The sequence below is a fragment of the Abramis brama genome (assembly GCF_963993115.1).
Source record: "Abramis brama genome assembly, chromosome: 1".
Classification (NCBI taxonomy): domain Eukaryota; kingdom Metazoa; phylum Chordata; class Actinopteri; order Cypriniformes; family Leuciscidae; genus Abramis; species Abramis brama.
Genome location: NC_139963.1, coordinates 55745001 through 55770169, shown reverse-complemented (window position 1 = coordinate 55770169; position 25169 = coordinate 55745001). Strand labels below are relative to the sequence as shown.

The 25169-nt window shown below is 36.6% G+C and overlaps 1 protein-coding gene across 1 annotated transcript in view; it reads right to left on the bottom strand.

The window, feature by feature from the left end:
• Positions 1 to 1998: 1998 nt before the first annotated feature.
• Positions 1999 to 25169, bottom strand: part of LOC311088957 (uncharacterized protein) — a 35935-nt gene continuing 12764 nt past the window's right edge. Inside the window, exon 2 of the mRNA XM_084123354.1 lies at positions 1999 to 4883. Within this exon, the coding sequence (XP_083979480.1) occupies positions 2545 to 4883 (2339 nt within the window). The 3' untranslated portion in view covers positions 1999 to 2544. The remainder of the gene's footprint in view (positions 4884 to 25169) is intronic.

The window sequence follows — 25169 nt, the reverse complement described above, 5'->3', positions numbered from 1 at the left end:
GCATCACGTGACTCCTCTAAGGGTAAAAATGTAATTTAATTGATGCTCTGTTTGTAGCAGTAAATGAAGAGATGTCTTATCGATCACAAGTTCAGTATGGCGTACCACAAGGCTTGGTACTAGGACCGTTGCTGTTCACTCTGTACATGCTACCATTAGGAGATATCATTAGGAAGCATGGCATTAGCTTTCACTGTTATACTGATGATACTCAGCTGTATATTTCTTCACGTCCTGACGAAACTTACCAATTCACAAAATTAACGGAATGCATAGCAGATATAAAAAACTAGATGACTAGCAATTTCCTACTACTTAATTCTGAAAAAACAGAGACTCTAATTATTGGACAAAAAACGTCATCACGTAATAACCTAGAATATTGTCTAACACTCGATGGCTGCTTTGTCAAGTCCTTGTCGCTCTTTGATACAAATCTTTCATTTGAAAATCATGTCTAGTATCTGTAAAGCCACATTTTTACATCTTAAAAATATATCTAAATTACATCATATGCTCTCAATGAAAAATGCAGAACAATTAGTTCATGACATCAAGGCTAGATTATTGTAATGCTCTACTGGAAGGTTGCTCAACACGCTTAATAAACAAACAACAGCTGGTTCAAAATGCAGCAGCTCGAGTTCTTACCAGAACCAGGAAGTATGACCATATTAGCCCTGTTCTGTCAACACTGCACTGGCTGCCTATTAAACATCGTATAAACTTTAAAATATTGCTGATTACTTACAAAGCACTAAATGGTTTAGCTCCGCAGTACATGAGCGAGCTCTTAACGCACTATAGTCCTTCACGTCTATTGCGATCTCAAATTTCCTATAATACCTAGAATATCAAAATCGACTGCAGCCGGTAGATCCTTTCCCTATTTATCACCAAAACTTTGGAACAATCTTCTTAACATTGTCCGGGAAGCAGACACACTCTGTCAGTTCAAATCTAGACTAAAAACATATATTTGGCCTAGCATACACATAACACATTATAGATTTCTATAATTCAATGTTAGGCTGCATAGTTTAGATCAGCCGGGACCGGGAACACTTCCCATAAATCCTGATGTACTTAGTAAATCATAAGAAGGATGGCGTCTACGCTAATATTAGTCTCTCTGTTAATCCTGAGGTTTACCGCAGTCTGCCGGATCCAGATCTGATGAAGGACCAGCGCCAGGACACGACGACAACGCAGTCCTGAAGTGTCAACTCTCCCCCCTCCACTCCAACTCCAACCAGCTGGAACTGGACAAATATTCTGATTCATTCTGTGACGACCCCTGCTGTTGATTCTGTGAATTGCGGTTGGCACCTGAGCCCATTAATCACCTAAATTGCCAGTCTACTGGAAACACCTGTGTTCGTGCCTTGGATGCTGTTTAAGAGATCACCAATTGACCGGACAAGTTCATTCTTTGGTTTTGACGCTTTGGTTTTGGACTCTTTGGTTGTGTTGTATTTTGTTACTCTTTTCATTTTCACTTCAACACTACATTACATTTCAAACCTGCACCTTGCCTTACACACTGACTTTACTGATGTATACAGAAACACTGTTATTTTCTTTAATTGATTTTCATTTTATTATTTAGTGTTGCCTTACTTTGTAATTAAATAAATATTATTTTTGAGTCTATTATTTGGTTTTCGTGTGTCCCTTGTTTTTGTTGCTTCCCTTGAGCCAAGGGTCGTAACAATTCTGACTTCTGACCTGTAATGCTGCCTGAATCATACACTGTTCGCTCGTTGGCCAGAGGAGAACTGGCCCCCGACTGAGCCTGGGTTCACCCAAGGTTTTTTTTCTCCATTCTGTCACCTGATGGAGTTTTGGTTCCTTGCCACTGTTGCCTTGCCTTTTGGCTTGCTTAGTTGGGGGCATTTAATATTCAACAATATTATTGATCTGCCTTAATTTTGTTCTAAAAACTAACTTTGTTATATTATTTTCTTGTTATCAATAAAAACTTTCTTCAAACGTATGTGAAAAGAACTTTCTTTAATAAAAGTATCCCAAATGTAAACCACACCACTGTTACCCAATACATTGCTTCACATTTTAAAAGTTTAGAGCAACATTGTTTTAGAATTTCTTTTGATAGTTTTTGAACTTTTTAAACTTAAACACACAAAGCCAAAGTCAATACATTTCTATAGATAGGGTATAGTGGGATTAACATGATAAACAGGTTTCCATACAGGAGGGGGAATCTTTATCAAATTTGACATAAGCTCACCAATACCTCTCTCTTTCTCTTTAAATGTTTTGGTTCAACATGCTTCCTTGCTGATCAATAACTGCCTTAAACTTACACCAGAAAAAAAACTATATAATAGTAAAACATTCTCAAATTCATGGAAGGATGAAATAACAACTGGAGTCTGCATTGACTGGGATCACAAACCGGGGTCAGACTAACACTTCCTATAACACCGATGTACTCCTTACATCATAAGAAGAATAGTCAGAACGGCCATCCCTACAATCATCCAACACAATATCCTGACACTCATCATAGCTGTTAAGAAACTAATTGGTTTCTCCACTAAGTGGTTTCTCCACTGCATGGATCTTCATGTGTTTCTCCAAGTAGCATTGCTTAGTGAAAATCTTCCCACACTGATCACACGTGGGTGGCTTCTCTCTGCTGTGGATCCTCTCATGTGTTGTCAGATTTGATGTTTGACTGAATCTCTTGTCACAGTGTGGACACTTGTAAGGTTTCTCTCCAGTGTGGATCCTCTCATGTTTTTTCAAATTTCCTGAGTGATTGAATCTCTCGTCACAGTGTGAACACTTGTAAGGTTTTTCTCCTGTGTGGATCCTCTCATGTGTTTTCAGATTTTTTGACTGACTGAATCTCTTGTCACAATGTGAACAATTGTAAGGTTTTTCTCCAGTGTGGATCCTCTCATGTGTTTTCAGATCTGCCGAGCACCTGAATCTCTTGTCACAGTGTGAACACTTGTAAGGTTTTTCTCCAGTGTGGATCCTCTCATGTTTTTTCAGATCTGCTGAGCACCTGAATCTCTTGTCGCAGTGTGAACACATGTAAGGTTTTTCTCCAGTGTGGATCCTCTCATGTGTTTTCAGAGCTGTTGACACACTGAATCTCTGGTCACAGTGTGAACACTTGTAAGGTTTTTCACCAGTGTGGATCCTCTCATGTGTTTTCAGATTTCCTAACAGACTGAATCTCTTGTCACAGTGTAAACAATTGTAAGGTTTTTCTCCAGTGTGAGTTATCATGTGTCTTGCAAGTTTATCAGATTTAATGAAGCTCTTCCCGCACTGATCACATGTGAATGGCTTCTCTCCAGTGTGAACTCTCAGGTGATAATCAAGATATTGTTTGCTTGAGAATCTCTTTTCACACTGATCACATGGGTACGGCTTCTCTCCAGTGTGAATCCTCAAGTGAGTCTTAAAGTGTCCCAAATCCGCGAATCTCTTCCCACATTTATTGCATGCATATGGCTTCTCTCCAGTGTGGATCATCATGTGTGCGTTAAGGTGAGATATTTGTCTGAATCTCTTCCCGCACTTATCACATTCATGCGGCTTCTCTCCAGTATGAACTCTCATGTGAATATTAAGAGTTGGTTTGCATGAAAAACTCTTCTCACACTGATCACATGGGTACGGCTTCTCTCCAGTGTGGATCCTCATGTGAAGCTTAAGAGTTTCTTTACTTGTGAAGTTTGTCCCACATTGATAGCATTCATGCGGCTTCTCTCCAGTGTGGGTGCTCATGTGACACTTAAGATGACTTTTGTGTGTGAATCTCTTTTCACACTGATCACACATGAACGGCTTCTCTCCAGTATGAACTCTCATGTGAGAATCAAGATTTTGTTTGCATGAAAAACTCTTCCCACACTGATCACATGGGTACGGCTTCTCTCCAGTGTGGATCCTCGTGTGTTTCTTAAGAGTATCTTTACTTGTGAAACTCTTCCCACATTGATAGCATTCATGCGGCTTCTCTCCAGTGTGGGTGCTCATGTGACATTTAAGATGACTTTTGTGTGTGAATCTCTTTTCACACTGATCACACATGAACGGCTTCTCTCCGGTGTGGATCCTCATGTGTGATTTAAGGTATGCTGATTCTGTGAAACCCTTCCCACATTTATCACATACGTACGGCTTCTCTCCAGTGTGGATTTTCATGTGTCTTTTAAGTTGATCAGGATTTATAAATCTCTTCTCACATTGATCACATGTGAACAGTCTCTCTCCAGTATGAAGTCTCATGTGATAATTAAGACTTTGTTTGCTTGAGAAACTCTTTTCACACTGATCACACATAAAGGGTTTTTCTCCAGTGTGTATTCTCATGTGTCTCTTAAGGTGTCCTGAATTCGTGAAACTATTCCTGCACTGATCACATGAGAACGGCTTCTCTCCAGTGTGGATCATCATGTGATAATCAATACCTTGTTTGCTTGAGAATCTCTTTTCACACTGATCACACATAAAGGGCTTTTCTCCAGTGTGTATTCTCATGTGAAGCTTAAGGTGTGATGAATAATTGAAACTCTTCCCACATTTATCGCATGTGTGCGGCTTCTCTCCAGTGTGGATCATCATGTGATTCTTAAGATGTGCTTTTAGTGTGAAGCTGGTCCCACATTGACCACATTCATGCGACTTCTCTCCGGTTTGGGTTTTCATGTGCGCATCGAGATGTTTGCTTGATAAACTCTTTCCACACTGAGTGCCGGTTGTAGATTTCTTGGCTCTTCTTTTCTTTAAAAATGTATTTTTAGTCTTTGAGTGACTCAAAGGTTTTCCTCCAGGTTTGACATGATGTTCCTCCTCCACTTCACTCTGCTCTTCACTCTCCTCACTCTTTTCCATCAGGTCTGACATGGGAAAAAAATTATCAATTTAATTTTCAATAAATCAAAAGTAAAAGAGAGAAATATAAAGTGAAAGGACATAAAAGTGAGCTCTAATGTAATAAAATACTAGAATCAATTTATTTAAATAAGTATATTTCCTTGAATGAGGTACATTGATCTTGTTCTGGAATTGTTTAACTAATTACAACTAGCATTTATTTTTCTTGCAGAATTAACAATAATGCCTTTTAAAACTAAATGTTTCCAACATGCCCCAAATTGTTTCTGAATTATGTGTGAATACAACAAAGGGTAAATTAAAAACATCTCTCATGACTTTGAGTAGCAAGCTGAAGTAATTAAGATATCCAGATTTGCTTTTACCTAGTAACAGACGGGTTTGCTGGATTATACATAAGAAGAACCAATCATATTGAAGAAAATGATGTAATCAATGAATCATGTCACCTTTGCCATGCACCTTTTGTCTAAAAATTGTATTGAAAGGCATTTTCTGGAGTCTGTCTGGTTAATGCTGTGCAAGATTATGGTGCTCATAAAGATCGGGGCATATTTTTGTTTTTTAGATATTTTTGATGAAATCCAATGGCTAAGGGGTGGCTAAATTGACAGCCATTTCATGGGCTACTTGCACAACTACTTCCGCGTTCTACTTATTACATATCGGGAGTTTCCAGTTAGTGCATTCAGCGCACATACACGCATGAGAATGCAGATTATCACAACGTTTAATGGATGCCAATTGATTAAAACAATGAATAATGATGTATTAATTATCTTGAGGCTGCTGAAATGTTCCTATAAATATATTTTCTTTCCAGCTGTTCGTTCTGAATAATAAATAGGCTAAATATATTTCTGCACAAACCTGCAGCAGTACTATACGTCTTCTCATTAACAGAGTTTTTCTCTTAGGCTTCTTATACCTGTTTAGTTTAATTTTGACAAAATAAAAAGGATGGTTGTGTGCATTGGTGCTTTATTACTGTCTTTTTAAAATAGTTGAATGAATGAATGCTCGCGATCGGTGCCGGTTGTGGCCGCCCCCCTCCCATCCGCCCTGGCCTATAATATCCATTAATCCACGGCGTTTAAAAAAAAATCTAGCCTGCTGGTTTGAAAATATGTGGAATAAGGGCTGCCTCCGACTAATTTTTTTTCTTTCTAGTCGAGTTGTTCATTTAAGCCATTTGTGGACAAATGGCCCCTTTATATATATTTTAATTACTTAAATAGGCTATAGCCTACTACAGGATAAAAAAGTGTTATGACCGCACGCATAAAGCTTGCCGGCGTCTTATTACTGCTATATATTTGCTTCTTATTTATTGAATACGGGCAATTGATTGATAAAACATTGATCAAAATTAAGATACAATTTATACAAAACGAAATTCTTTTAAAAAGAGTTTTCTATAAAACAAAACTTAATGAAGTCGTCAAAATCATGTTTTACAGCGCCGTTGCTAGGAGGGCGCCAGCGCCTCTGTCTCTCAGCGCCTCTGCCTCGCGAGTGGATGATAGCCCTGAAAACGCCTAGCAATGATATACCTTTAGTGGTAGTATACCTTTAGTTAAGTTATACCTTAAGAGTCTTCATAGCGCGCTAAGAGACAATGTTTTTGGAAAACGCAGCCCAGGTATGATGCGTATGATGCGTAACGGAGATTCCAGAGCGCTCTTCTTTGGTCAGAACCATGGAGAGTGATCGCGGATAGGTCTGTCCTATGCACCGAAACTTTAAACAATGCAACAAAATATTTAAAGAGCATCAAGCTATTAAAATCTAGGCCTTATATTATGTATACGCACAGATAATATAACAGTAGGATATTAGTCTATATTTTGTATTAGGTTAAGCTGTGATTGCGTTATTTATTTATGTATTTATTTAATGTGTACATAGCATCGCAAGAAGTACACATGACAAAGCCAGCACTTTGGTCATCATCCTTCATTATTTTGGCAAATGTCTCCCACAGTTTTCTCTTTTTATTTGTCTATTTGCGGCGCTGAGGGAAAAGTTCCCGCCACTGGAAGAAGCGTTCGCCGCCCATTTGTGTCCTCCTGCGCACCCATCAAAGCCGTGCAGAATGTCTTCAGCACTCGCGGATCGTGCATACTCCGCCACTTCGGCGCTGCTTCTGCTACACACCATGGTCGTTCTTTTCTCGAGAAAAGGAGTTTTCTCATAGCGTTTGCAACGCAATACTCGTTCCCTTATCTCTCAGGGAACCGAGGTTAAAGTAACCGAGTAGCCTACGTTCTGCCTTCCCTTCTACATGAGTCAGGTAACAAAACTGACAAAAATGTTTTTAATTTCACCCCAATGATGATATTTCATATATTTCTCACACTTTGATCAATATATAGGCCTATATAGGCTATAGATTTTTTTATATACATTTCAAGTTTTGCTCTGGACAATTTTTTTTATGTTTGTAAGCCTATTCAACATAATAGCATACCTAACTCAATTAAAAGTACTGAAATAATGTATATGTGACAAAAAAAGGCTGTTTATTATTTTGGCCGGTAAAAAATATGCTTGGCTGGTGGATTTTTGGATTTTCACTCTGGTCGTGCGCTTGAGTGCGGCTATATTATGTAAACGCTCATTATCCTGTAGGCTATAATATAAAGAGGCAATTTGTCCACGAATGACTTAAATGAACAACTAGCCTATAGCCTACTAGTCGAATAGAAAAAAAACTTTTAGTCGGAAGCAGCCCTTATTCCACATATTTTGCGGAATGAACGAGCGGAGCGTAATATTCAGAAATGCGCTCTCCACTCACGAGCTCTGATCGGAACAAACCCGAACCTCACTGTCTGCTGAACTTGCGCAGAAACATATAACCAGTTTTTTTAAATGGTTTCTAAAACGACACTATTTTAGCAAAAATTATGAGCTTATTGGCAATTTTTATTTTTTTTTATTTTGGGTGGGCCTGTTGAAAAGTGGGGCCCGTGCCTGAGCTACACTTCTTTCAAAACATAACCTGCGCGAAAGAGAAAAAAAAAAATCAATGCATCATTGTACCCAGCACTTCTGAAAATGCACTTCCGAATACGTCTCTGTCCCCAGCACATTTCAAACCAAACTGACGCCCATGTGACATCGGCAAATGTAATTTTTATTTCCCGATGGCCGATGGCGGTTAACGAGGCAAATATCGCCCGTTACTGATGTTCAGCCAATGCATCGGTGCATCCCTACCAAATTTTTAAATCTTCTTATCGCTGACACTCATTTTAGGTGGTGTTTGTTCAACTCATTGACCACAGTACATTGAAAGTAAACACAACCGGAAATAAGTGATATGTATTGTTTCCAAACGGAAGTGCGTCACAGAGTTCAGTGCAAGTGGTCCATTAACGCATTGAAGGCCCAGAAAGGTATAAAAACATTGTTAAAATAGTCCATGTGACTACAGTGGTTCAACCTTCCTTTTCTAACTAGAGTTAGTGTGTAATGTTGCTGTTTGAGCATAGGCTAAACAACATCTGCAAAGTTACAATGCTCAAAGTTCAAAGCAAAGGGTGATATTTATTTTTTCATATTTTTGCTTTTTTTCAGGACTACAATAAACAACTGATAGGGACTACAAGACATTCCTCCCGGGTTAGTGACATCACTAACCCTAAAATTTACATAAACCCCGGAGTCCGTGGTTAAGCGAGGTCTGTAGCGGGAGAGAAAGGACATGAGCGGTGCGTAAGTGGGTCAAGTGCAAATGACGAGAGACCAGATATAAGCCGCTGTGGAAAGAGAGTGAAGAGAGAGAGAAGGACTGAGGACTCGTGCATGGTTACTGGTGGAAAGAGTGACAGAACCTGTCTATGAACTATGTCTGTGCTGTAGCGAATCTACAGTGAATGCACTGTGTGCGCGACTTTTATATGTTGTTATTTTGAAGTTATCCCAATAATACGTACAAGTCCCAGTCACGCCGACCCTGTCTTCTTCCTTCTAGGACTGGGCGATATTTTTCCTTCCCTTACTTAAAATCAATCTGCAGATGACAAAGAAATTGTTCCAAACAAGTTTTAACTTTATTTTGTTTTGATTTTCCCTTCTGGGATTTTCCGCTTGGGGTTAAAGTGCAATCAGAAACAACAAGCAAAAAAACAAAATGGCAGGCCCTGCCTTTGTAAACAGTGAAAATCTAACATAACATAACGTAACAACATGAAATGGGTGGAATGGGATCTGACAAGTGCCAAAATCGGTGTTTATCGTTTGAATTTCGTAATTATCGACAGAATCTGAGAGCTGAGAATTTGTTTCATAGCAATTAGAGCCCGACCGATAAAGGATTTTTAAGGCCGATACCGATACAAATATTTGGTGATTAACCCCCTGAGGTCGGCGGTATCGCCGGCGATACCAGCTCGCTTTTTTTTATCAGTGTAAAAGAAACTCATAAATACTCTGTTGACTTTGATTTTCCATAGGAGTTCCATACATCAATCGATTCTGTTAAATGTGTATTATTTTTGTGTATACTCACAATAAAAACATAGTGTTGTGCTTTTCGACAAATAAAGAAAAATAAACACAAAGCGAGTTCTGCCTTCTCTCTGTCCGTGAAGTCCATTCTGAAACGCGACCGAAAATGAACCATAACTCAATGAATACTTCTCACACATACACGTGATATATGTCTTTATGAAGCTTGAATTCTCTTCTTTTAAATGAAGTAATTTATATAAAAAACAAATATTCTCATCTTGTGAAATCTGTATTAAAAGAGAGCGATTCCAGTCGACCTCATTAGAGCTAATTCAAATGTAATGTGACACGCCCACGGAGAGCGCGCGCTATTCAAACGCAAATGGCTGAGGTAATCCGCGCAATCCTGTGAACGCCCCCCGTATCAGCTCGAGAAAACCAAAACACAAGTTTATTCAGAACATTACTTGCTTACACCGTCGCAGCGCTGTGAGGAATAATGAGGAATACGAGCTGAGGAATACTAGTAAGTTTTTCCTTCTCGGGTTTCTGTTTATGAATGAATGAACGGCATAGATGCGCGCTGTTTACCACAGCTGGCAAAAAACAATATTACGTGACAGTTCTCCATTATGGACGCGAGCTCTAAAAAAAAACAATAAAAGACTTTCAAACTTTCACAGAGACCTCAAAACAGAAAGTACAAATCCTTTCTTTAAAACGAATTTCGTTTTGTATCAATTGTATCTTAATTTTAATAATTTTTTCATTATCAAATTTCCTGGATTTAAAGTAAATAAGCCTATCGTCAACGAATGATGATGTTTTAGCAAACTGTATTGCTATACTGAGATGAGTAAAAATCTGAAATATGTTGAAATAAAATGTAGGCTATTTGTATAAGCAACGTAAACTGCAAACTAACATTTATATGCCCTAATATTTCATGAAAACAACTTTACAGTCAGGCGAAATATGAAAGACAACATTTTGTTTAGTAGATCTGGGTACAGTTTTTACTGTAGAATATACTGCCTCATCAAATAAGCTTTTGTTTAGCAATTTCTATATATAAAATAGCCTAATATTTTTGTCAAAAATAAAGTCATCAACTAAGATGTTAGCTGTTCCAATGTTGGCTATATTCAAAGTAATGAATACATAGATAAAATGTAGGCCAATAATCTTTTTTTTTTTTTTTTTTTTTGCAAAGAAAGAGTACACTTGAAATATTGTTGAAATTGTAATTATTTTTGTAATTGTAACCTTTTTAATAAAATAGCAAAACTTATGTACAAGATAGATGTAAGCAAAATCTTAAATGGTCAATATAGTAAGTCTTCTAAATATCTTTTGTCCTTGCATTGTGGCTCAGCCAGTGTCACACCTGTGTGAATGGCTCATCATTATGCAGAGTGGGTGGTAATTCAGGTGTAAACCACTCTTCGTTCACGCCCCCTCGCATATTGGCTTTCCAAGCAAAACATGTTTTACATCAATTTAAATCAATGTATGGTTTTATTTGAACGATAAAGCAAGACTATTTTCACATAATTTTGAAGAAAAAACAATAGGCGATGACATCCATTGGTCAAAAGTCTTATTGACACATATTTACTATGTGTTTTGTGGCCTTATTTCAGAAATTTTAGTTTTTAGTTTTTTCAATATCTACGCATAAACATTATTCTCTCAAAAATGAAAACATGTACATACACGTGGCTCACATATTATGGTAGCCCTGTTTGTGCTTTATAGAGTGAATTTACACCTTTGCCATTAATATGTTTATAAGCAACTGAAAAAAGCACAAATGTCAGGGCTTGTCAGAACATCTCAAGGGCCCCAAAAACAGCTCAGACTCCAGAGGGTTAAAAAATCTGATATTCCGATATATCGGCCGATATATATGTAAGGGATAATGTATAGTGAGGCGGTCGTTATAGCGAATAACAAGCCTGACAGGCTGAACGAGAAAAGTCTTAAAAGCCTGAAGGGGTTGTTATTCGCTATAACGACCGCCTCTCTATACATTATCCCGCTTATTACATGGCTACCTACAAAATAAATAATTAATTTGACACAAATTATTGATTTAAAAAGGCGTTTATTGTTTTAAAAACGATTGTTTTGCTTCCGCCAAAGAAAATAGTCCGTTCCACGTCCATAGCAACGCGCTGTTTTGCATGGCAACGGTCTGTTATAGTTCGCAGCGGTCTGTTATCAAGAAATAACAGACCGCATCCTACATTGGAATTCAGCCAAGCCATGTAATAAATTTGTTTAAAAATCCAGAAACGCGTAACAAAACATGAACAGATTGCCCTAAGATATGTTATTTGTAGTTATTTTAAAAGTCCTCAGCCTGACTAAAATAATATGATGATGCAGTTTAAAAATAAACTTGTTTGTTTTATTGTCACAACAGAACAGAATATATTAAAGTTCTGATAAATATAATGTATATTAAAAATACAAACTTAAGATATGAAACAAAGTCCTTTGAACAAAAAGAAAATCAACTATTATTATTAATATTGACAGTAATAATTTTAAAAAATCAATGATGATGATATTATTATTATTATCATCATCATTTGTATTATTATTAAACAAGACAAAGGTCACTCCTATTGTGTGTTTGTGTGTGTGGTGTGTGTACGTGTGTGTGTGTGTGCCATCATTTCCCCATCAAATGTAAGTTTTATCAGAAAACTAATCAGAAATCACTGGAAACAGCGTTGAAAACAAACATGATAAAAGCGGCCGTCTGCTGCTATTTTTGTTGTTTACTTGAATATTTAAAACCCAAGCATCGATGTTTTACCACAGGTTTACAATAAAATGTGATACATTGATCATAATGAATTAATTTATGTCAAAATTGCACATAAGTCACTCAGAAATAAATTGCCGTTAACGTTAGGGCTATTTCACAAGAGGACACACTTACTTCTTCAGTCGCGTCTGTTTTTGTTTATCTGGTAACGTTAGTTAACGTTACAGGACATATTTGCATCACATTTAGAAAGAATGATAATTTCTACAAATATATGCCACCAAAAATACGACCTGAGGAGCTTTAGCATTCTCTCGACTCCCATACAGATATTTTCAGTCAGAGAAAAAAAAAGTTGCTTTATTTTATGATAGTCCGGTTTAAAGAGACGAGACGTAGGCTACTAACAGATAAAATAAAAACATGATTGTGCTAGCTTTTATGATTGGTCTGATTTCTTCAAGCGTTCACTGTTTTTTACTATGCGTATCTTCAAGCGTTTACTATGTTTACTATGGTAACGGTTAGCGTGCATAGTCTTTTGCATCACAAACAGAAGGCATTCAAACATGAACAAGCGTTTACTATGTTTACTATGGTAACGGTTAGCGCGCATAGACTTTTGCATCACAAACAGAAGGCATTCAAACATGAACGCGAGTTGAATTATTTTAAAAGTCTTTAATGCTGACAGAATCATCCGTCACTGCCGTCTCCAGACTCAGGTGAACTCCGCCTCTGTTCGTAACCACTCCTCTAGCCCGAGCTGGCCCGCTTTGGCCCAAGGTATTCGACAGCCAGAAATCCTGGCCGTTGGCCCCAAGTAGGCCCCGAGAAAGCCCCGATCCAGCCCCAGAAGTGACAGTGGAAACGCGACTGGCATGCACACTAGCACGGCCTGGCCCTGGCACGACAGTGGAAACGCGGCTATTGATGTTAGCAGTCTTCCTTGTAGAGTGCCCTCTGGTGGACAAACTATGCAGTGCCAACACTCATAACATGGTTGCAGGGTGTTTCGTTGTTTTTTTTTGGTTTTTTTATATTCATTTATCGGCCGTTATAAATGCAGATACCGATAGTTTGGAAAATGCCTAATGTCGGCCGATAATATCGGCCCGCCGATATATCGGTCGGGCTCTAATAGCAATAGTAACCTCTGTCTTGTCTGCCGGTGTCAGAGTCCTCTTTGCTTCGCGTTTTTTCTCTGCGTGAGAAAATGGATGTGTGGCGTGAGAGCGTGTAAAAAGTGACGATTGCGTGAGTCTCACGGTGAATTCGTAAGAGTTGGCAGCTCTGTGGATTCAGTCTGTAAGACTGTCGGTTGTTTTTTGGCGGGTGTGTTTGTCTTGTTAATTTGCCATGTTGTTGTATGCCAAATGTGCGGGGGAAGGGCTGAGCCCGTTCGGAGCTACGGAAGCCCAAAGGGAAGTGTCGGCGAATGTTAAAGAGAAAAATGATTTTCATTCAAACAAATCGACGTAGTTCTACACATTCGAGTTAATCGATAAAATGGATTTATCGCCCAGCCCTACTTCCTTCCAATTCTTGAATCTCATCACAGCCTACTTTTGCACTCAGAATTATTCCTTGGCATGCTCACTTACTAAACTGCATTTTTTATTGTCTGCTTGCTATTACATTGTGTGCAGAGTGATGTTAGCATTTAAGCTAGCTGATGAGAGAAAATTGCACTATCAAAGAGAAAAATTTACAGCGAAAATATGGAATACCAGGGTTTTTTTGTGGCTCAAAATGAGGCGGAGGTGGTAAAACCTTATAATGTATTTTAATAATAAGGTAATTTAGTATTTTTCGTTGATCATCATACAGCCTAATATTTTTCCCACATTATTTTTGTGGGTGGAGCTTGGTAAACTCAACACATTATAATGATTTATCTGTCATCCTTCCTCAATTAATTGGAATGGAATGTTTGTATTTGTTACGTGTGGGAATAATATTGAACCGTTAGTGTGTGTGATGTGTGTGTTATTTCTTTTGAGTTCGTAGGTGGAGTTTTGAGAAGGGATTTTCCTTGCACCGCGGAAGTGAAGTGACGTCATGGGAGTTCCTGCTATTTAAGCCGGGACGGTGTTGCTGGCGTTCTCTCTCGCTCTCTTGCCAGCTGGGGGTTTCTCGCCTTGCGGCGAGCTCATCCTCGCTTCGCCTCGCCTCGCCATGCTGGAGCGACTCTTATGATTGTTTTTCTGATTCTGTTCCATTCTTTAAAACCAGGTAGTTGTGTTATTTTCTTAGTACACTTTTTTGTTATTTATTTAGTACAGCGAAGGTAAGCAGTTGCACGGAAGATTCACCCGTTACAGTTATTTTCGGGAGCTAGGTAAGATCTCTCCTGGAACAATAGGTGTAGTTAAGGGTTCCTGTTTTTCTTGTAGCTGCCCTACCTGTGTTGTTAATTTATGATTATTGTTTGTTCATTCCTTGAGGTGCCTCTCATTAAAGCTGATGGCGTGGTTGACATCAGAGACGTTACCCAATCGTCTGTGATTTTTTGATATGTTCGGTCCTTGTCTTTTGTGTGTTTTTAAAAGAGCCAAATTAGATTAACGGCCGTAACAAACAGTATTACTTGGCCCGCCCGACCCGCGGATTATCCTCGATCCACGCAGCACTATACAGTTTGAGAATGGACACAAGTGGTAACCAGAACAGAACCTGGCTGTTATTCAGATACAACAGCCAAAGATAATCTAATGTTTACAGTTTATGGGTCAAGAGCCCAACTAAAGCAACCACTGATCTCCATAACGGTGACTTAAAAATTAGATTTTCTCCTTTGGTGATTCTGCTTGTTAAAATCAGGTGTCTTCAATAATGCTCAATCATCACTCAATTAATCACTTAATGAGCTTGTTAACTTTAACACTCTTGAGTGTTAATTTAACACTCATATTTTAACACTGACTCTGGAGCCATATAAACTCCCAGGAGAGTTAATTTAACACTGGACTTTTTGCTGTGTGTGAAACGTGTAACATTAAAACAACAGTAATTTGAACAATAAAATCCAGTGCATTTTTTCCATGTAACTAACTATTGTTTTCAGTGTCGACTAATCTTGCACATTGGAAAGTAGGGCTGAGCGATATGACCAAAAAAATCATATCTCTGTATTTTTTGGTTAAATGGCGATATACAATATATATCTCGGTACTCTCTACGTTTTTCTATTTGGATAAAGAAAATCTGTATAGATAAAAAATAAAAAAAATAAAAAAATCTTTGGGCAAAAGTCAAAGCCCCATTCAGGATCATCAGCAGATCATCTCATTTCATTCTGAGTGTTTGCTATTAGAAACACATTATTTGAGTCGATAAAAGCATATAAAACTGCAATTTCTCACAATATGACGTTAAACATCAAACAACAGAATAATATGTCCATATAAATCTAAATATAGTTCTACTAGGCCTATATCTAATTACTATATTATTACAATAAAGTAATTAGATCATTAAATATTTTTATGATTAAAAACTTTAAAAATAAAGAGCACCACCAATATTGTTTAGCATAAAACGCTAATCATATTTCACTACATTATTAATTTTAATATTAAGATTTAAAATATCTCACGTGGCTTGTAAGAGGCTGAATGAAAATCTGTTTCCATAATGTAAAGTAACTAACCAATTTGATGTGTCGTGTCAAAGATGTAAAAAGGGTAGAAATAAAGTGTCAGCAATACGTGAGATCAATTCCCCTCACAGATCTCAAACTTTAACTTTTGACTTGACATTCAGTAACAGTTCTCACTCCAAACATCGAGACAATCACACAAACGAACACAAAATCGCTCAGGTCTGAATGAACTCAACATATTCTCCTCATGCTCGCTGCTGCTGCACTAAATGTTTATTTCAGTAGGAAGACGCCAGAAAAGACGCACAAGTATCGCTGTGATCGATGAAAACAACACAGAAATGAGTCTGTCGCTGAATCGAACTGTATAAAGTGTGTGTGATGGTTGTGTAAATATGAGAAATACCGTGAACTGCTCTCCTCATCTCAGAAGACTCGACGCTGACTCTGAAATGAAAGCAAGTTCGGGTCGCGCTGCCGCTCGGAGTAAGAATGGGCGTGTCGAAGGTTTCTCATTGGTGAAAGGAGATTCTTTCTGGTAACTGCTTTGGCCAATCAGAATCAGTTCAATGAGAAAAGACGTTAGCGGCGTTAGTCACATGACAGGAAAAATTAGCTGCAGAAGTAACACAAGCTGTCCAAAAAGATTTAAAATAAACATAGAAGAGTCTTGTGTTTTTTGCCAATCAAATAAAGGAGACTATTTTTCATTTATTGCATCACTGTATGTACACAAAAAAATTGGTCTGATTTGGAAGAATATATTGTCCACAAAATTGAATGTGAACATCAGAATCAATATTTATGATGTCATGTTATACTTTGATTTATGCGGTTTGTCCAAAAAAAAATTTTTGTTATTCAACTGTTTATTATCCTCGGAAAATACCATATTCACAAATGTAAATGGTCTAATTCACAACCTTGTTTTAAGGTATCTGGACTTTAAACCATATTACAAAACAACAGAAAACAGGCAAAATACGAAGGCTACAAGAACATTTCATCTCCTGAAGGAACTGCATATTTTTTTAATTTTCCCCTTCTATACATTAATTAATATGTTATTTTCCTCTGGTCTGTACTGTACTGTACATTTCATTTTTTTTTTTTTTTTTTTTTTTTTTTTCTGAGCAGGTTGCACAGTATTTGTAGTGTTCTCTGTACCTATTGTCCTGTATATTGTTCATAATAAAGTTTGTAATAAAAAAATAAAATAAAAACACGAGCTGTCCAAAACAAAGCCCTTTTACTTTCACGATTGGTTGCTGATAAAAAGGAAATGACCTGATAGTTTGTCCAATAATAATAATAAAGTTAATAATTAAACATTTTATTCAAATGAAATTGTAGGACATCAAATAGGACAATTGAAATGAAACCTTTACTAGTTTCACTTTAGAATATTATCTCAACAGCTGTTAATGAACGCTATTTATTTATATTACACACTTAATTTCGTAAGAACTAAAAACAATTATAACTTTAATAATGGTGAGGCTGAAATGGAGAAACAACCAACGTGTATTTATAAGTTTTCATTCTTGCAAGAGGGTCGTTCTGACACACAGAGAGTGTTTTGCAATCAGAGAAGAAATAAAGGAAGTCACTCTCCGACAGTTAAAGGAGAAGTTCACTTTTAAAATGAAAATTCTGTCATCATATGCTCACCCTCATGTTATTTCAAAGCTGTATGAATTTCTTTCTTTTGCTGAACAGAAAGGAAGATATTTAGAAGAATGTCAGTAACCAGGCAGTTTTTGGGTCCCATTGACTTCCATAGTATATTTTTTTCCTACTATGGAAGTCAATGGGACCCAAAAACTGTCTGGTTACTGACATTCTTCTAAATATCTTCCTTTCTGTTCAGCAGAAGAAAGAAATTCATACAGCTTTGAAACAACATGAGGGTGAGTATATGGTGACAGAATTTTCATTTTAAAAGTGAAATTCTCCTTTAACGGTCACACATTTCCTTCAGAGGATGTGTGAGGATTTACTGTTGATCAGATAAAACTACTCCTCACATGTTGTTTGGGGTGTTGAGGGAGGCCCACCAGAGAGTGGCACTTCCTTCGCTTCATTTGCACCTCCAACTCGACGTCAACGCAGAAAGGGTCACAATAAGAAATCTGTAACTAAGGATGCAGCCAACAAACTATCTTGGTTAATAAAGAATATAACCACCTAAAAGTGTTCTGCTGAATAAAGAGGTTGTTGTTCATCTCTGCATGTCTCAAACCACATGAGAGAGCACACAGCAAAAACTCCAGTGTTAAATTAACACTCCTGGGAGTGTATGAGTCCACACTCAAGAGTGTAAAGTGTTAAAATATGAGTGTTAAAGTTAATGAGATAATTAAGTGATTAATTTAGTGATGATTGAGCATTATTGAAGACACCTGATGTTAACAAGCAGAATCACTAAAGGAGAAAATCTCAAATTGTAAGCTACCGTTATGGTGATTTGTGTTTGCTTTAGTTGGGCTCTTGACCCTTATATGTTTACTTTAAATTTTGCTTGCCTGCTGTTGTTGATTTATAACAGTCGGATGAACAAAGTAAAAAAGTGTTATGATGGTGTTGGTTATATTATAACATTCAACATTTGAACTTGAACACTGAACTCATTAAGATCCTTCTTTCTGACTTAGATTTATGTTGTTGATCACAGAATAACTGTGATTCTGCATAAATATCCAGAATTTTAGATATTTCTTAAAAGTTGATTTGAAAAAAAAAAAATCTTTCTTTTAGGCACACACAGATGTCAAGATTCAGTCTATGCATCTCAACAATGGTGAGGAGCAGAATATTAAATTAGGAAAAGGAAATTGCATAGACAATTCAGATCATAATTTATTCATACCGCAATGCATGATGGGAGCCATTAATGAGTTGTGATTGGTGGCAACCACTGCAACATGCTTTATTATTGTCACCATTGTTGAGATTCACAGACTGATTATTGATGTCTGTGTTTCTAAATAAATTATTTTGAAAGTATTTTGATCAGAACAATGAAATATTTTTGGATTATATGAAAAATACTGAAAATCATATGCTGTAGAATCACAGAGCTGCTGTAATTGATAACTTAAACCAAACTATCTTAATAAGTTTTGTTTTTCGGATCTCTGCATGATTATGTCAAAACATAACCAACACCATCAGATCACATTTTTTCTTTGTTTATCCGACTGTTATAAATCAATAACAGCAGACAAGCAAAATTTAACCCTCATGTGGTGTTCAAAACCCTATAACACCTGTGGTGTTCCCGGTCAAAAATGACAGGCCCATGAAAAAAAGCTTATAAATCACTCATTATACCATATTTTCACCCAATCTTGGATTCAATCTTTTTGTCAACATGTTCTCTTTCAATTAGGACTGGTTTTATATTTTGATTTGCATCTGAATAATCATAGGCCTCATTTATTTGAGAGTAGGCATTTCATTTTTTGAGTAATTTTTTTTACATTTTTTAATAATTTTGGAAATATTAAATAAAATCTGAAGAAAATTGGTATTGTTGATCACACTAGTCTACTCTAATGTTTCACCAGGAATTTTGTTTTGAAACTTTTGTTTTGTAAAAAATATGGCACATAGTCACACTTGTGGTGTTCCCGGTCAAAAATGACCGGCCAATAAAAAATAGCTTATAAATCACTCATTATACCATATTTTCACCCAATCTTGGATTCAATCTTTTTGTCAACTTGTTCTCTTTCAATTAGGACTGGTTTTATATTTCTGTTTGCATCTGATTAATCATGGGCCTCATTTATCTGAGAGTAGGCATCTCATTTTTTGAGTAAAAAACAAATAATTTATGAGTAAATTTGGAAAAATGAAAAAAAAATATGAAAAAATGGCTACTGTTGATCACACTAGTCTACTCTAATATTTCACCAGGAATTTTGTTTTGAAACTTTTGTTTTGTAAAAAATATGGCACATAGTCACACTTGTGGTGTTCCCGGTCAAAAATGACCGGCCTATAAAAAATAGCTTATAAATCACTCATTATACCATATTTTCACCCAATCTTGGATTCAATCTTTTTGTCCACTTGTTCTCTTTCAATTAGGACTGGTTTTATATTTCTGTTTGCATCTGATTAATCATGGGCCTCATTTATCTGAGAGTAGGCATCTCATTTTTTGAGTAAAAAACAAATAATTTATGAGTAAATTTGGAAATATGAAAAAAAAATATGAAAAAATGGCTACTGTTGATCACACTAGTCTACTCTAATATTTCACCAGGAATTTTGTTTTGAAACTTTTGTTTTGTAAAAAATATGGCACATAGTCACACTTGTGGTGTTCCCGGTCAAAAATGACCGGCCTATAAAAAATAGCTTATAAATCACTCATTATACCATATTTTCACCCAATCTTGGATTCAATCTTTTTGTCCACTTGTTCTCTTTCAATTAGGACTGGTTTTATATTTATATTTGCATCTGATTATTCATAGGCCTCATTTATTTGATAGTAGGCATCTAATTTTTTGAGTAAAAAACAAAACATTTTTGAATAATTTTGGAAAAATTAAATAAAATCTGAAGAAAATTGGCACTGTTGATCACACTAGTCTACTTTAATGTTTCACAAGGAATTTTGTTTTGAAAAACTTTTATTTTGTACAAAATGGCACAGAGTTACTCTTGTGGTGTTCCACTGGGCCATTGAGGGCCATTGTTTCAGTTGGCCATTGAAAGTGAATGGGAAAGACATGTGTTAGAAGTCCATGAGGAATATCTTTAGATCTGAGTGATGGATTATGGTGAGTTTGGGCTCTTTTTAATCTTAACAATCTCATGTAAATAATGATGTGCCATTTTCCACAATTTATGCATGCTTCATTGAGTTATGAGTTAAAACGCGACATAAGTGCTAGGCTACATCTATATTCAAGGCTCTGTGTGCGCCTGTTGGGGTTTGTGTGTTACAACTCCATTAGGAATATCTTTAGATCTGAGTGATGGATTATGCTGAGTTTGGGCTGTTTTTAATCATGATAGTCTGCTGAAAATAATGATGTACAGTTTTCTACGATCTGTGCATGCTTCGTGAAGTTATGAGCGAAAACCAAACGTGAGTGCTTCATGAGTATATACTTGGCTAGATGTGTCTGTGGTATTTTCTGTGTTAGAACGCCATGAGGAATATCTTAAGATCTGATTGATGGAATATATTGAGTTTGGGCTCTTTTTAATCGTGAGCTCCTGCTGTAAATAACGATGTGCCATTTTTCATGATCGATGTATGTTTCATGAAGATATGAGTAAAAAGGCCAAGTCTAAGCTACCTTGATTGGCTACGTGAGTCTGTGCGTCTGTGGTATTTTTTTGTGATAGAACTCCATGAGGAATATCTTTAGTTCTGAGTGATGGATTATGTTGAGTATGGACTCATTTTAATTGTAAGCATCTGCTGTAAATAATGATGTGTCATTTTCCACAATCGGAGCATGTTTCATGAAGTTACGAGCGGAAATGTGTCTAAAATTCAGAATCCATACATGGTTTACACATGGGTCTCTTGAAGGGCTTCTTTTAGAAAAACCTAGCTCAAGTTTAGTAAAAAGCCTGAAACAATTATGCTTGTTGTATTCTACTCATTGAGACCTTTCAAATGACATATGACACAGGACTATCTGAGCTGTATGATGTATTTGACATATTGCTGAATGTAATACAAAAAAGTAGTTTATAAATTAGGATTTTTTTTTCTTCTAATTATCAGCAAATAACTCGGCACTACTTAGGAGTTTATCAAATTGGCTACATTCATTGTAAATTTCAGACTCTAAGCTTTCAAATGACACCTATTTTAAGTTGATCAAGGTAATAGTTTTGAAAAATATTATGATTATTTATTTCGCAGCTAGGTGGCACTTGCAGGGGGTACACTCAGTTTTAGAGTGATAACTCAGCAGTCGTTAGGAGTTGATCAAAGTGATTAGATGCATTAAAAAGCTGAGATTCTAAGCTTTAAAATGATACATATTTTGTGTTGTTCCATTCATTGGATGCATTGGTCTCTCCCATTCACTTTCAATGGCCCATTGAAACAATGGCCCACAATGGCCCTCAATGGCCCAGTGGAACACCACAAGTGTATCTCTGTGCCATATTGTACAAAATAAAAGTTTTTCAAAACAAAATTCCTGGTGAAAAATTAAAGTAGACTAGTGTGATCAACAGTGCCAATTTTCTTCAGATTTTATTTAAAATTTCCAAAATTATTCAAAAATAATGTTTTTTTTACTAAAAAAATTAGATGCCTACTCTCAAATAAATGAGGCCTACGATTAATCAGATGCAAATAGAAATATAAAACCAGTCCTAATTGAAAGAGAACAAGTTGACAAAAAGATTGAATCCAATATTGGGTGATAATATAGCATAACAAGTGATTTATAAGCTATTTTGTGTAGGCTCGTCATTTTTGACCGGGAACACCACAAGTGTGACTCTGTGTCATTTTGTACAAAATAAAAGCATTTCAAAAGAAATGTCCTGGTTAAACATTAAAGTAGACTAGTGTGATCAACAGTGCAATTTATTTTCATATTTTTCTCAATATTGCCAAAATTATTAACAAATAATGCTTTTTTCACTCAAAAACTGAGGTGCATAAGCTTGGATAAATGACTCCTACAATTAAACTGTTTGAAAATTGAATACAAAACCAGTCCTAATTGAAAGAAAACAAGTTGATAAAAAGATTGAATCCAATTTTTGGGGATAATATAGCATAACGAGGGATTAATAAGCTATTTTGTGTAGGCCTGTCATTTTTGACCGCGAACACCATAGGTGTAACAAGGTGAAAAAAACAACACAAAAAAGTTTCAGTTCAATGCGATAACATTAACTAGTATTTTCAGGAAAAAGAAAATCTTCTCCAGTCAAAAATGACATGAACACCACATGAGGGTTAAAGCAAACATATAAGGGTCAAGAGCCCAACTAAAGCAAACACCCATCACCATAACAGTGGCTTACAATGTGTGATTTTCTCCTTCAGTGATTCTGCTTGTTAACATCAGGTGTCTTCAATAATGATCAATCATCACTCAATTAATCACTTAATTATCTCATTAACTTTAACACTCTTGAGTGTTAATTTAACACTCATATTTTAACACTTTACACTCTTGAGTGTGGACTCATATACACTCCCAGGAGTGTTAATTTAAAGTCCACATGAAATCAAAATTGACCATACTTACTTTGTTTGCCTAAATTGATTGTTTTGTGGTGAACAATTCATCCATACAAGTCAATCCACACAAAAAAATTTTTTGGCTTCGTAATCTTTAATCAAAATCTGAAAATGCCCCTCCCCTCTGCGTTGGAGGACCTTCCCTGATGACGTAGGTTTGAGGACTTGGGTTGGGAAACGCTTAACCACTCCCCTCAAACCGTTAGTCTGCTATGAGCAGAGATGGAGAGGAGGAGCGCTAGAGTAAAACCCTGCCCTCTGTTCAATATTCCGTTTCACTGGGAAACACGTCACAACACTGGAGAAAAGTCGTTTGCAACTTCCGGTTCACGCGGACTTTAAGTTTTTGCTGTGCAGTGACAAGGGTCATTATCCACTGTTGTATAATATTAAGAAAATGCAATTACCTGCCTCCTTGTTTATTATAGATGCCTTTATTGTTACACATATTTAGCCAATGTATTGGATATAATGCATTGCAGTCAATGTTGTTATTTTTTTGTTTGAAAAAGATGGCTTATATTGTTTAGGCATAGATGTACAGTAATTGGTTATGTATGTATATGTGACTGTGCCAACCCATGTTAAGAGGAGCAGAAAAGTGCGATTATGTGTGTGCGCTAGACTCCTAGAACTTTAAATGAACTCAGCCATCTTAGTTGAGTTTACTGTAGTTCAAGGACATGAAGAGGTGGACCGCTTGCACCTGCCTGGAGAAGGATCTGGGAAACTTTGGAGGAGTGTCAACCTAACGCCTGTTAAAAACAACAGGAGTATAAAAGACTGATGAACTGACTGCCTCTTGGGATACTGATACGCCAGAGCCCCCGACGCCTAGAAGCCCAGAGCTGGGGACAAAAAACCCCGAGCAGAAGATAAGAAGCCCAGAGCTTACTACACCTTTGATTCAAAACGGGATTATTGTATTGTATACTTAAACGATGAAGTTGTATTCGCCTTTATATTTTTGTTTATCATAAAAAGAAAAGTAACCAAATAAAAAAATTAAATTGATTACAAAATCTGCCTACTGAGACTTAGATTTATGATGCTGGAAGACTTTTAATGAGAACATAACCACAGAGGAGTCTTCTGACCAAATTGTAAGTACCTTTTGAATGCTTACGGTTTAGGTCAGATTTGACTTTCTTTATCTTACCTGAGAATAATAAATAAATAGGTAAAAGGTGTTAAGAGTGAAGTACACACCGTAAAACATGGCGCCCAACGTTTTAGGGGCATTGATCCATCGACCCCTGGCCACGGTCGATCGAGCAATGCTTGCCCATTCGCTTCCGCACTCGTACGCTTGAGTATAGGAGTACAAACTTTGAAAGCTAGTAAATTACCAACTAAAAGGCAACCTGTAAGACCCCAAAAAATGTTAATAATCTAGAAAAGATTATTTAAAGAAACAACCCAGAAAGGGTTAAAATAAAAGACGTCTAAGAGAAACTTCTAGAAAAGATAGTATTTAAAGAAAGCCCAGAAAGGGCAAAGATTAATATAAAAATAAAATTCAGAGAGTGGAAAAATGAATGCTATAAATGCATACCCAGAAAGGGTTAAAATAAAAGTCGACTAAGAGAAATTTAGCCAGAAAGTAATAATCTAGAAAAGATTATTAAAAGGAAAATCCCAGAAAGGGTTGAACAGAGATTATTTATAGACAGCCCAGAAAGGGTTGAACGCGCGTATAACAAATACCGTAAATAAAAGCCGTAAAGATTGAGAAAGCCGTAAAAAAGGAGAGACAGAAAGTCTCAAACGGCTAGCCTCAGAGAGTAAGAGGCAGAGACTGGCTAAAAGAGAAGACCTGTTAGTGGAGGACGCTTCGCTTATGACAGGGCAAGCAGTAAAATCCAGCAATGTAGATATTTAACATGAGGAGATTCTCATGTATTAAAATGAAAACTAGCCTTCCAGGCAGACACAACGGTTCTAGAAATGGAACGAGGCTCCGCTATGGAGATAGGCCAGAATGGTTCAAACTTAAAGACTGAGGTAGGTCTAACATGAAGTGGAAAAATGTGTACATGTAATACCATTACAGAATAAGACTTCTAGACAAGGAATAATGGTTAATAATGATTAATGACTGTTAATAAACAGCTAAGAAATGTTTTTCTAAATATTACGAATGATAGAGTGCTAAAAAGAATTTAAACCACCGGACCTGGATAGACAGGCTATATATCAAATTG